Below are 12592 nucleotides of genomic sequence, written 5' to 3'. Positions count from 1 at the left end.
TGCAGATTCTGTGCAGTCCTCCTTTACTTGAGTTTAGTGGGATACACGGTTAAACACTGTCACATGCATTTATTTCAGTAAACATGCTCCCTGAATTGTGCCCACACTGACATAAGAAAGTACAAACTAACGATATATATATAATATGCTGCCATGTTTTGCCACCAAAGAGATGAAACTGTATGAATATGTGTGTTCATGTGTGTGTTCACCGTCCTGTGACGTGTCAGTGTTGCCTGTTTGTGTGAAACCACCTGGAGCCGATCTGGGAACAGATGGACAGCAACCAGGACGGATATAAAAAATGCTGTTATTCACACTCTCCTGTTGTCCTCGCTGTCTGGCTTTACCTCGAGAGGATGACGTGACATAATGTGCTTTTCAACGCTCAAGGTCAGAGTTATTTAGAAGGATGAAATATGCGGTTATTATGTCTTGATACGCAGCAATTTAGAACTTAAAGAGGGGGTCATTTCTTTTCACTTGTTCATACATGTCCAAAATAGCCCAAACGTGGATTTGTGCTGCATTTCAAAGAATAAAAACTGTTGGAATTCTCTGTGCATTAATCAGATAGAGAAACATGGCTTTCCTCATCAGGTCTGGCTCGTAGGAATGTGTTTCCTGCCAAGCAAATACTTGGACCTCTACGTACCAGCCAAAAAGGTTTTCACAGTTATAGAAATGTTGTTTTTAGTACTAAGGAACTTTTTGAATTTAAGCTCCATAGGTTCCCCTAAAGATCAAGTCACTTTTAAGACACTTTGTCAGATTCACTTTAGCTGGTCTTTTACTTGATCTCTTCCGTTATTGCTTTATTGCTCTGCCGTGATGTCACTTAGTTTCATCGTTGTTTCTGCGGCGATATGCATTCGTCGCAAGCAGTGACTGAAACAGGAGTCCAAAGTTACTTCCGTTGTTTTTTGCTGATAGTAGGGACGGGATATTGCAAGAGCAGGTTTCCTTAACATAATCATATCTTTCTGATTAAATGAAAACTGATATTTTGACATGAGAAATATTCCTTTTAGCTGCTTCAGCTTTGTAATGGCGATTCACAATGTTTCTGCATTGCTGCACTTAAATATCTGGTAAAGAACTTTATTTACATAAACTTTAACACAATCATAAAATCCCAATTTCAGCAGTATTTTGAGCAAAGCACAGCACTAAAAGTATAAAGAGTCGACTGAAACTGCTCTATCACACTGTTGAACAAAAAGAGCAGACTCAGTGTAACAAAGAGAAGACGGCTGAGATTGTCTTCAAGTGTTAGAGACGTTTACCTCCAATGAAATGCACACAATCCTCATTGTTGTGCATTGAAATGATCCCACAAGTGAAGTGTGTCTAAAAACATTAACTGCAGCATCAAGAGCCTAAACGAGAGATGTTCAGATGCTGTGCAGAAGACTGCAAAACTGTCACAGTGTCCGACAGTTGCGTGAAATATTTCCTGATCAGGATTCAGATAAGGGATCATGTTACATCAGCATGCAGTCAAGAATGATGATAAAGAAGTCACTTTTCTCTGAGAGACAGACTACAATTCTGCAGGAAAAACAAAGTTGGAAAAGATAATAATGGTGATTGTTTTCTTTTTCTCCAGTGAAACCCCCTTTAGCTCTTCTGGAAATCTGGAAAATTGATAAACAGTAATTAAGCAATTTTTCGAAATAGATTCAAATTGACTCAACTTAACAGCGAAATTATGGCATTTGACAATATGTCAGTACACCTGTCTGTTTTTTGTTTTTTTGTGTGTTCTATATTTATTTCACAATCTAAAAGGAGATAAATGTTTTAAAACACATGACGTTTTCAGTGTATGTCACCCACAATACTCTCCTTTGGCAAGAGGGTCAATGCAAGCGTCACTCTGTAAAATATACCACCAAACACCAGGTGGTGGTGTGCGTTTTTTTTGTAGTGATACAGCTGACAGCTAACAATGTACACATATGGTTATCCGAATAGACATTACACCAATCTGTCTTCCTTTCTTGCTTAAAAACAACTACAAAAAAGCAGGTGGATAAACTTATAGGGAAGTAAAATGTTACCAAGTGGACACCTTTATTTAGGGCTCCATCAACCTCATATGGAGTAACATTTGTAAGGAGTGGAACACCAGGTTCCCACTACACTGAACTTACACTGTTGGTTTGACATGGATGCCTACACCACTCTTTAGCTTCCCCCAGGAATAGTGTCCATGGACATCCAGAACCTCCGTCATTCTGGCAGATTCACTTTTATTTTTGAAATTACTCAAAACTGTTTTTACTAGAGAAAGACCTCCCACATCTGAAGGATTTCGTGGAGGTCATTGCCCGCAATTTCACGCCGGATCAGTGGACTGGAGACTTTAGGATGATTCATGCAAGTTTTGACTTATGCAAGGCAATAACTACCGGTACCCCCAGTCCTTTCATCATGTGACCTGCAGATGCTAAAAAGGAGTTTTTTTTATGTCAGCTTTGCTAAATATTCTTTTTTAATCGTTTGAAAAAGCACCTCATGAGAACAAAACTGAGTTTTTGCAAATTTCACACATTTCCATTGGTCACATTTCCTATTCACTATTCCAATGTGCACAGTTTCAAGCGTAATGGAAGTGCACATACTGAAAAGTCCTGACCTCATCCATGTTTTTGGTTGTGCCTCATCTAAGGGTAGTGGATTAATTTATGGTTTCATCTAATAACAATGAACAATGAAAAATGAATGGACCCAAAATGTCCTCCAAGAACGACTATGTTCAGAGATCATAGCATTGAAATTTTGGATCCATAGCCAAGAAACTTAACAATCTTTATCCCATCAATATCCTTTGGTCAGACCCTAAAAGGCTTGTGAGCAAGCAGAAAATTACGATTGACTCAGTCTGCGAAAAAAGCAAGATAGAGCTCTTATAGGACAGCCTGCTGGTTAGCTCTCTTTTTGCTAAAAGATTCCTGATTTGATCTCCGCTGGGGCGTTTTTTTTTTTTTGTGGTCTTTGCATGTTCTTTCTTGTGTGGATTTTCTCCACTTTACTCCCACAGTCCAAAAATCAGGTAGATCTGGACAGGAAATTGGTATCCAGCATACCAGGGTGAATTGTAGAGGTTCTGAAGAATTGTCTCTAGGTGCTTTCCAGAGACCCAGAGCATGACCCCCAAGCAGTTATTACATAAACAATGGCAGGTAAAAAGTCCCCTAGTGGGAGAAAAACCTTAAGCCAAACAGTTGCAAGTAAAAACTCCCCTTTAAGAGGGAACCTGGATCAGGACCTGGATCATAAGGGGGGACCCTCCTGCTGAGGGCTGCTGGGCAGAGCAGGATAAGGGAGATAGGAATATATTAGAATGAATTATCCCTTAGCTGGGGAACCAAAAGTTCTTTGTACATATGACTGATACATAGTTAGTTGGTGTACCAAAGAAACATCTATATAAACAGGTGTAGATGAGAGACACTGGGGTGGTCGGAGGGGGGGCTGCAGGACAGCATGCAGCTCCTGAAGCTCTGGCCTGCAATTATGTACAGAAGATAAAAGGAGGGGGACCAGCACAACAAACTACAAGAACAGTGGAGAACAATTACGGTTATGAGATACTTCTAATTAATAACTCAGGGTTGATCTGAAGAAAGGAAAGAGAAGAAGAGGAGAGCAGAAGGGGTGAAGGCCACGACTCATTGGATGATGTTGAAGAGGGGTTGACACTGAAGACATTTACTCTTTGAGTTGATTTGGTGTATTTGCTAATTAAAGCTTTTAAAACGTATGAAAAATGCTTACGAATGCTCTATAGTATACCGTGGAAACATGGGAAAACAGTTTTAAAGAGTACTGAAACAGCAAATGTTTCAAAAAGGTAGTTTTTTTCAAAGGTTTGTGACACTGTGGAAAAGTTTTACTATAACTATTTAATTTGGCACTTAGAAAATAGTGAAAAATATTACTTTGAAACAATGGATCACAAAGGTTCGGGCATCATTTTTAAAATCTGGAAGTATATCTTTAATTAAGATATGGTGTATGAGTTAAAATGTTTTTTTCCACATAAAATGTTGACTCCTCTTGATGTTTTAGGGATGAAGGAGACGTTTGATGTTTGCAGCCTTTCTTTGTGAAACTTTGCTGGCAGCAGATCAAGAAGACTTGTCTCTAAAGCATCTTGGCTCTTCCTGAAAAACTCGCTCATGTTGTGCTCCGTGATTCTGCATCTGTCAGGTGTTCTCCCAGTCCCTGTGAACACGGCGGGCTCTGCAGTCAGTCCTGGACCGCCTTCCAGTGCAACTGCTCCGACAGCGGCTACAGCGGAGCGACCTGCCACAGCTGTGAGTCACATGACAGAAAATCACCACCACATTACCACCAAGACACATGAGGAAAGGACAACGAGGGGGAGGGAGGTGAAATCAGGCCGATGAGACACAGGTGAAGGGAGCTGATTTAGCATACTGCTCAATGATGTAGTGGGAGGAAAAGAAAACAGATAAGTTAAAATGGATAGCGCACTGATTATGATTATTACTGACAGACCTTTTTTACTCGAGTAAAAGATATCTGAATGAAAACATGACAGAATTGGCCAAAAACACCAACAAAAAAAGCCTCACGATATAGTTCACAAAGCCTGACAGAAAGAAAACCTCATTTATTCCCTTTGACCAAGCACTTTACAACAGTGGGGGGTAAAACTCCCTTTTTACAGCAGGATACCTCCAGCAGAGCGGCCTGAGGTGAGCTTGAAGACTGATTACTTTGGCTTGGATCACCTGGACCAGAGTTTTAAAACCTGTGCACTGCAAATTCTCAGGAAGACACAGACGGTTCAGGGGGAGGTCAGAACTGTGTCGTTCTGAGGCCACATTTACACATAGCTGGGTATTTACAAAAATGGATATTTCCCCCTCTACGTTTTGAAAAATACCATCATTTACACGAACCCGCATAAATACGCTGTTAAGGTGCTATGAGCAGCCAAACCTACAGGGGGCAGTGTAACGAGAAGCATAAAGTCGTGCTAGCCAATCAGAATCCTGGAAAAAAACAACAACAAAATCACACGTGGCCAAACAAATTGTAAACACAGGTCGAGCACATGATGCTGGTGACGTTTCTGACGCACAATGTGACGTTCTGAAGCCTAAATGTCCGTTTCCCTCTGTTTACAAGCAAACGTGAAGACGGAGTTTTTGCAAATCTCAATTTTTTTTGAAATTATTTTGGTGACTTTGAGCTTCGTTTTCGTGTAAACGAACGGCCAAAACGCATGAAAACACCACCGTTTTTGCTATGTGTAAACGGGGCCTGAGTCATAATGTGGTCGATGTAAAGGCTTAGACTTCATAAAAGTACACGCAACAGCCACTTAATTTTGGGATGCACCTCTTCAACTGTTCTCAATCAGCCAAACATTTGGTAGCAGCTCAATGCATTTAGGCATGTAGACATGACCAAGACAAGCTGCTGCAGTTCAAACCGAGCATCAGATTGGGGAGCAAAGGTTATTTGAGAAACTTGAACTTTGCATGGTTGTGGATGTCAGGCAGGCTGTTTTGAGTATTTCAGAAACTGGCATTTTACACAAAACGATCTCCAGGCTTACAGATAATGATTTCAAAGAGAGAAAATACCAGTGAGCTGCAGATCTCCAGGGAACTTGTAGATGCCAGATACAGGAACAGGAACAGGAACAGGAATCTATTGCTACATATTTCAAAGGGCCACTTAAACTGTACATAAGAAGATTTGGGAAAATGGTCACTGGTGAGGTGAGTCTTGAATACTGCTGCCACATTTGGAGGAGAGAGTCCGAATTGAGATGAACAGTGTGACATTATAGACCCATACTGCCTTGTAGAGACGGGTCAGGCTGTCTGCTGCTGCTGCTGCTGCTGCTGGTGGTATAAAGGTGTCGGAGTGTAAATCTTTTGGCAACATGTATATGTTTGCCACAGGAGGCACAAGCAGTCTGTAAAATAGGGCACATGTGGATTTGTTTGCATGTTCCATGTTTGCCCATATGGACTCTGAATGGGAGTGACCTGGCTTTAGGTCGGGGTGTGACTGCGTAACTTTCCATTGTGGGGAAAATGTTTGCAAAAATATATGGAACCTATGTAATTTGCCCCTTTTTTCAGCCAATGTCCCTTTTAGTCCACTTTTATCTCTTGTGGGTTCCATCTATCTGCCCCACACACTTTTCATGTGGAGCCCGTAGGACTGAAACCACATGGGAGTTATGCCATCTTATCATTTAAAGCCCCCTTTTAATCCAGATAGGGCCCACATAGAGATCCTGGCTGGGTGACTACTGGCTTAGCATCATGGTTAATAATGACATCTGTCCATCTTCTGATGGCTACAGCCAGCAGGAGTCAACAGCATGTCACGAAGGTCAAATCATCATTAGATCGATATATTCCAATGGCCTCCACAGTAATCTAATAGAGAGCACCTTTGGGATGTAATGGAGCAGGAGATTTACATGATAGAAGATCTGAAATATATGCAGCATCTCTGCCATGCTGTTAAGTCAATATGGACCAAGATCTCTGAGGAATGTTTCTAGCACCTTGTTGAATTTATGTCATGAAGGATTAAGACAGTTTTGAAGGCAAAGACGGTCCAACCAAGTTGTAGACGGGTGGGTCTGATAAAGTGACTGTTGAGAGTATTTTAAAATGCACTGTGCCCTTTACGTTCAATGGCACAGACATTTATGAAGCTTCTTGTTATAACTCAAAGTCCTTCCTGTAATTCAGGAGCTGTTGCTCATCTGAAGGGAGAAACAGTAGCAGTTTCTTGATGACCTGCACGATCGTCTTGATCAATAAGTCTTTATTGCAGCGGTAGAGCCCGGCGGGGTGCTTTTGTTTGACATCTACATCCTTTGTTTTCTTGGAAGCAGTTTACAATTTTATCAAAAAAAACTGTCCCTGGTGCTGATGTGGCAGAGGTTAATACAACTATAGCTTGGATTAAGATGCAAAAAAAGAAAGAAATAGAGCCACTGCAGCAAGCTGAGCTTTCAACGTAGATTCACCAGTTTACAAGTCCTGTGCCATTTGCTGCGAGGGAAATTCACGAGGCTCAAAGCCAAGAGTTTCACACCCAGTTCACCTCTGGTCTCGTTTTTGTCTGTGAAGACTGCTTTCTAACGGCACCGAGGAGATATGTTGAATAAAAAGCTCTTCAGCAGTGGAGAAGACAAGATAAGCAGGTGAGCACCTTTGGGAACCTTTCAGTATGAGTCTGATTTAAAGGGGAGGGTAATGTTTGAGGATGCCCTGGTATTCCAGAGACAAAGACGAAGGCAGAGTGGAAGAGGCAGGGTTGTTTTGTGTTTTACACATCAGTCTTCGCTGCTGTCCTTGTTGAATTAATCTTTTGTTCATGGATGCTTTTGGAGAAATAAAACCCCAGGTTGTTTTCTTTACTCTGATTATGACGCATCGATTCAGCTCTGACACATGAATTTGAGGCAGCACCCATAATAATCCTCTCCTCTCCCAGTTTCTGTGTGCTGCCACGCTGATGCAGATCTCATTATTTTCCTCCCAGCTGTGTACGAGCAGTCCTGTGAAGCGTACAAACACAATGGCAGGACGTCAGGATATTTTCATATCGATGTGGACGGCAGCGGGCCGATCAAACCTCAGCTGGTCTACTGCAACATGACAGGTGACAACACTCCTCCTCCTCCCATCAACAGTCCAAGTTCTGAATGTTGGACATTTACAGAACTTTTAATGAAATGCCTTTACAGTAATCACACTAGGGATGGGCGATATTTTACCGTTCACGATAAACCGTCAAAAAAATTCCCCATGGTAAGAATTTGTCATCTCGCGGTAAAAAAGATAAATTCCCGTTGATGACGTTTTTGTGTAAAGCTGATTTATGGTTCTGTGTTAAATCCACGCACAACGTGAAGGAAGGAAGGAAGGAAGGAAGGAAGGAAGGAAGGAAGGAAGGAAGGAAGGAAGGAAGGAAGGAAGGAAGGAAGGAAGGAAGGAAGGAAGGAAGGAAGGAAGGAAGGAAGGAAGGAAGGAAGGAAGGAAGGAAGGAAGGAAGGAAGGAAGGAAGGAAGGAAGGAAGGAAGGAAGGAAGGAAGGAAGGAAGGAAGGAAGGAAGGAAGGAAGGAAGGAAGGAAGGAAGGAAGGAAGGAAGGAAATGAGCCTGAAAGAAAGAAATGAGCCAGAAAGAAAGAAATGAGCCAGAAAGAAAGAAATGAGCCAGAAAGAAAGAAAGAAAGAAAGAGGATAAATTCCCGTTGATGACGTTTTTGTATTGGTATTTTTTTTATCGTTATCGAGATAAATGCCAGAAATTATCGTGATAAACCGCCCATCCCTAAATCACACTATGATTTATTTTATCATCTAGTCTCTTTTACTTCAATCTCAACCATTTTTTTTTATCTCACGAAAATGATAAAGTGATTCTAGTGTTGATCATCAACATCAGCTGTATCTCTTGTCTTGGCAACAGAAGAGAACACGTGGATGGTGATCCAGCACAACAACACAGAGCTGACCAGAATGCGACCCTCTCCAGGTGTTAACCAGCAGTTAGTTTACTTTGACTACGGGTCCGAAGAGGCGCAGCTGTTTGCCGCCATCAACCAATCGGAGCACTGCCAACAGGAGCTGTCCTACCACTGCAGGAGGTCCCGCCTCCTCAACACTCAAGGTAGTGACTGCATTTGACTTGACCTCTGGTGCTCAAATGACCAGGACAGGAAAGATAAACATTGCTTGAGACAGAACGGGGAGCTTTGCCAACTATGAGGTCTATATAATTCCCTAGCTTTACATAACCCATCGTTTTTTTCTGCTCTCTGCATCAGTTGTTTTGAGGTTGTAAAGGATCTGATTTAAGGTCCCGTCTTGCAACCTAGGAGGTGCATTAAATGCAGCAGCTACTCTGTCTGGACCAAATTGTAAAGACAACAGAGACAACAAACCTTCTTAGTGAAGGCTGACATACTCACGGTTCATCTATTTTTATTCTAACAATGTTTGATCAGCTGTGTCTAACCCTGCCCACCTCTCCCGAAGATGATTCAGTTTTCTTCTTTCTGGCAGCTCGTTTTCTATATGTATGATCATAAAGGTCCATCAAGGAAACTATAAAATAATTTTATCTGAAAAGTTACCGCATCAAATATGTAATGTATTTGAGGCCCAACTTTCTGTCCTCTAGATTTCCTGTTTTGTCATCTTCTTGGCAAAAGAAGCTGATATCTTTCAAGACAGAAATGAAAAAAGGTTATCTGTCTCTAAAGATGTTCCTCTACCATTGTTGCTCACATTCAACATAAAATGTATGCAACTCGACAAAAGTCTCCCTCAGTTCATGCTGATCTAAATGTCAGTTGACACTGCACACATTTTACGCTTTCGAAATCAAAGTATATCACGATGTAACTCTAGCTGGAAACATTAAAAATAACTATGGAGGAATGTGGCATGTCCTCCCTTTCCTGATCAAATCTGAAGTCTGCTGAACCATTGGTTTTATTTCCTCAATTTCCCATCATTTTTGCAGTTTCACTATAATAATAACACTTTCATCAAATTTGTGTCACCCTTTAAAAAGACAGAAAGGAAATCGGACTGCTGATTGATATTCAGTGAAAAACAAAAGTTATCTTCAGTTTGTGGTTGTTATTATATCTAACTCAATGACAGATCTCACTATTCAAATATCGTAGCTAATCTTAATCTCTTTAATCTCTTAATCTTATTTTAGGGAAAAAATATGTTTTCTTTATCCCTTTTTCAGCTTGCCTCAAGTGTGAGCTTAAATAAGAAACTATGGTAGCGGGTGCTGAAAACAGAATCAGAATCACTTTGATCACAAATTTGCACTGAATTTATCTTAGCAGAACGGAAATGAACAACCTGTGCTGCAAGAGTCTGTACAAAAGGACAACTGAGCACCACAGCGGGTGTGAAGAGACAGAATTAAACAAGTTCATTTCTTATGCAAGCATGTTCGAGCATCTTGTTTTGGACACATTATATTTTAAATGGACCAATCCATCCGGGGGGTGCAGGGACCAACACGTTAGTTTTTTGAATAGGAATAATAAATTAATAAATCAGCAAATGTAAAAAAGACAACATGTTTTTGTGCTAACCCATGTACATTTGGTGTCAGAGCATGGTCTGCATTTCCGGCAGTAAGCAGTATTCTTTTCTGGTGAGCGTTAGGCCCCAGCAAGGCTGCCCTTTGTCACTGATTGTGTTTACAACTTTGATGAAGAGATTTATAGGTGCAGCCGAGGTGGAGGAGGTCCGTTTTGGTGACCTCAGAATTAGGACTCTGCTTTTTTCAGATGATCTGGTTCTGTTTGCTTCATCAGGCCACTGTCTTCAACTCTCTCTGGAGTGGTTAACAAGCCAAATATTAAGCGGCTGGGATGAAAATCAGCTCCTCCAAATCCCAGACTTAGGTCTTTAGCAAGAAGAGAGTGGTGTGCTCTCTCCAGGTTGGGGATCAGATCCTGACCCAAGTGGAGGAGTTCAAGTTCCTTAGGGTTTTGTTACGAGCGATGGGAAGATGTAGACGGAGATTGACGGGTGGATCGGTCTGTTGTGGTGAAGAAGGAGCTGAGCCAAAAGGGGAAGATCTGGATTCACCAGTTGTTCCCACACTCCCACCCTCTCCATATGGTCGCGAACTGTGGGAAATTACCTAAAAACCAAATCACGGATACAAGCACCCAAAATGAGTTTCCTCTGCAGCAGTGTTGTTTTTGGCCATTTTAGATTTAGTCTTAGTCTTAGTCTTTTGGACGAAAATGGTTATTAGTATTAGTCACATTAGTCATTAGTCATTTCTATGTGTGATAGTTTTAGTCTAGTTTTAGTCGACGAAAAGTCAAAAAGGTTTTAGTCCAGTTTTAGTCAGTTTTAGTTAAAAAAAGAAAAGATCAAAAAGAAAGTATTTTCACCAATATTTACAATAATAAGGTATATTCTGTTTTAGACTAAAGCTAGCAGACTCTACGTATGATAAGGCTGCACATATAACTCGACCAGTTTAACATATCGCAACGTGCTGACGGAACATAAACACACAGAGAGGACCACACCGTCACTGAATGTAAACATGCTGCTAATTTACAAAAAAAGCCAAGTGTGCTGTTCATTTAGACACATGGGGAACAGAAACACGTCTCAAATGCTATATTTTCATCTACGTTTCAGACAGTCACTCAAACATGGGTCAATATGAACCTATTACACTTGCAGCCCGACCAAAACCCCGTCATGTACTACACATAGGCTACCAGTAACACACACAAGCTACTGAATTGATGTCAGCACAACTAAACTAACTTTAGCCTGGGTTAGCAGCGCAACCAAGCTAATTTTAGACTGAAATCAGCAATGGATCATATGAAATTGATCACAAGCCGATTGTCGAGTAACATTGTATGTATATGATATGTTAACAGGACAGTGTAACTTACCTTCGAAAAAATATCAGCGTGGTGAGTCTTCAGGTGCGGCTTGAGATTGGTGGGATTCTTTCCACCTAGTTTGTGGCCACATTTATTGCCGTCTCCCTCTATGACGCATTCTGTTTTTCTTTCCGCTTGATTATATTGAAAATATGTCCATATATCATCTCGTCGTTTCTGACCACCAAGCCCCCTTGCCGCTGCCACCAAGTTCCATCATACTACCGGACTGTGTGTGTGACTGTGACCGCAGCCGTGTTGCATTCAGGTGCTGCTGCTGTGATGCCAGGTGGGCGTTTCCAAACAAGGATAGGTTGCAGCATTATTGCAGATATTTTTGAATTTTTGACAGACATGTCAAAGGCAGAAATGTCATGCATTTTGAACGTCTGACCCACTAACATTTTTGTCTAGTCTCGTCAACGAAAACTCAAACACGTCTCGTCACGTTTTAGTCATCGAAGAGCCATGTTAAGCTCGTCACCGTCTCGTTATTGTCATGAAAAAAAGGTGCGGCAAGGGGCAAAGAAATAATTTTGTCATTGTCATCTTTGACGAAAACAACACTGCTCTGCAGGGTTTCCAGGCTCTCCCTGAGAGAAGCCAGATGAAGTGGCTCGGGCATCTGGTGAGGATTCCCCCTTGAAGCCTCCCGGCTGAGGTTTTCCGGGCATGTCCCATTGGGAGGAGACCTCGGGTAGGACCTGGGACATGCTGGAGGGAGTATGTCCCTCCGGTGGCCTCAGAACACTTTGGGATCCCCCCCCTCCAGATAAGCTGGACAAAGTGGCTGAGCAAAGGAAAGACTTGGTACCCCTGCTTAGTTAATCTAAGTTACATAAGAGAAGTTACATAAGAGAATAAAGTTATTTTAGGTTAACGAATTTCTGTGAAAATGTTTAGTCTGCAAAAACTGAATTGATTGCCAGTTATAACCGGGTTGACTCCTCAATATTTTGCTTTTTATGCTGCAGAACCCCAGAGAGTAAAATTTGTGGCGGGTAATAAAATGATGGATGAAGAATGTGAGAACAATAGGGGAGAAAGAATGCAATGAGATATACAAGTTCCCTTATAAAACATCTGATGCTCGCTGGGAAAATAAAGAAGTGCTGACTTTGC

At 41.4% G+C, this 12592-nt stretch overlaps 1 protein-coding gene across 1 annotated transcript in view; it reads left to right on the top strand.

Moving 5' to 3' along the window:
• Positions 1–12592, top strand: part of LOC133452490 (contactin-associated protein-like 4) — a 189123-nt gene that overhangs the window by 110138 nt on the left and 66393 nt on the right. The window contains exons 11-13 of the mRNA XM_061731840.1: positions 4219–4325; positions 7558–7677; positions 8488–8688. Of these exons, the coding sequence (XP_061587824.1) occupies positions 4219–4325; positions 7558–7677; positions 8488–8688 (428 nt within the window). The remainder of the gene's footprint in view (positions 1–4218; positions 4326–7557; positions 7678–8487; positions 8689–12592) is intronic.

This window comes from Cololabis saira, chromosome 10, assembly GCF_033807715.1.
Source record: "Cololabis saira isolate AMF1-May2022 chromosome 10, fColSai1.1, whole genome shotgun sequence".
In the NCBI taxonomy this organism is placed as follows: Eukaryota; Metazoa; Chordata; class Actinopteri; order Beloniformes; family Belonidae; genus Cololabis; species Cololabis saira.
Note: the sequence above shows the minus strand (reverse complement) of the source record. Positions and strands in the feature narration are given on the sequence as shown.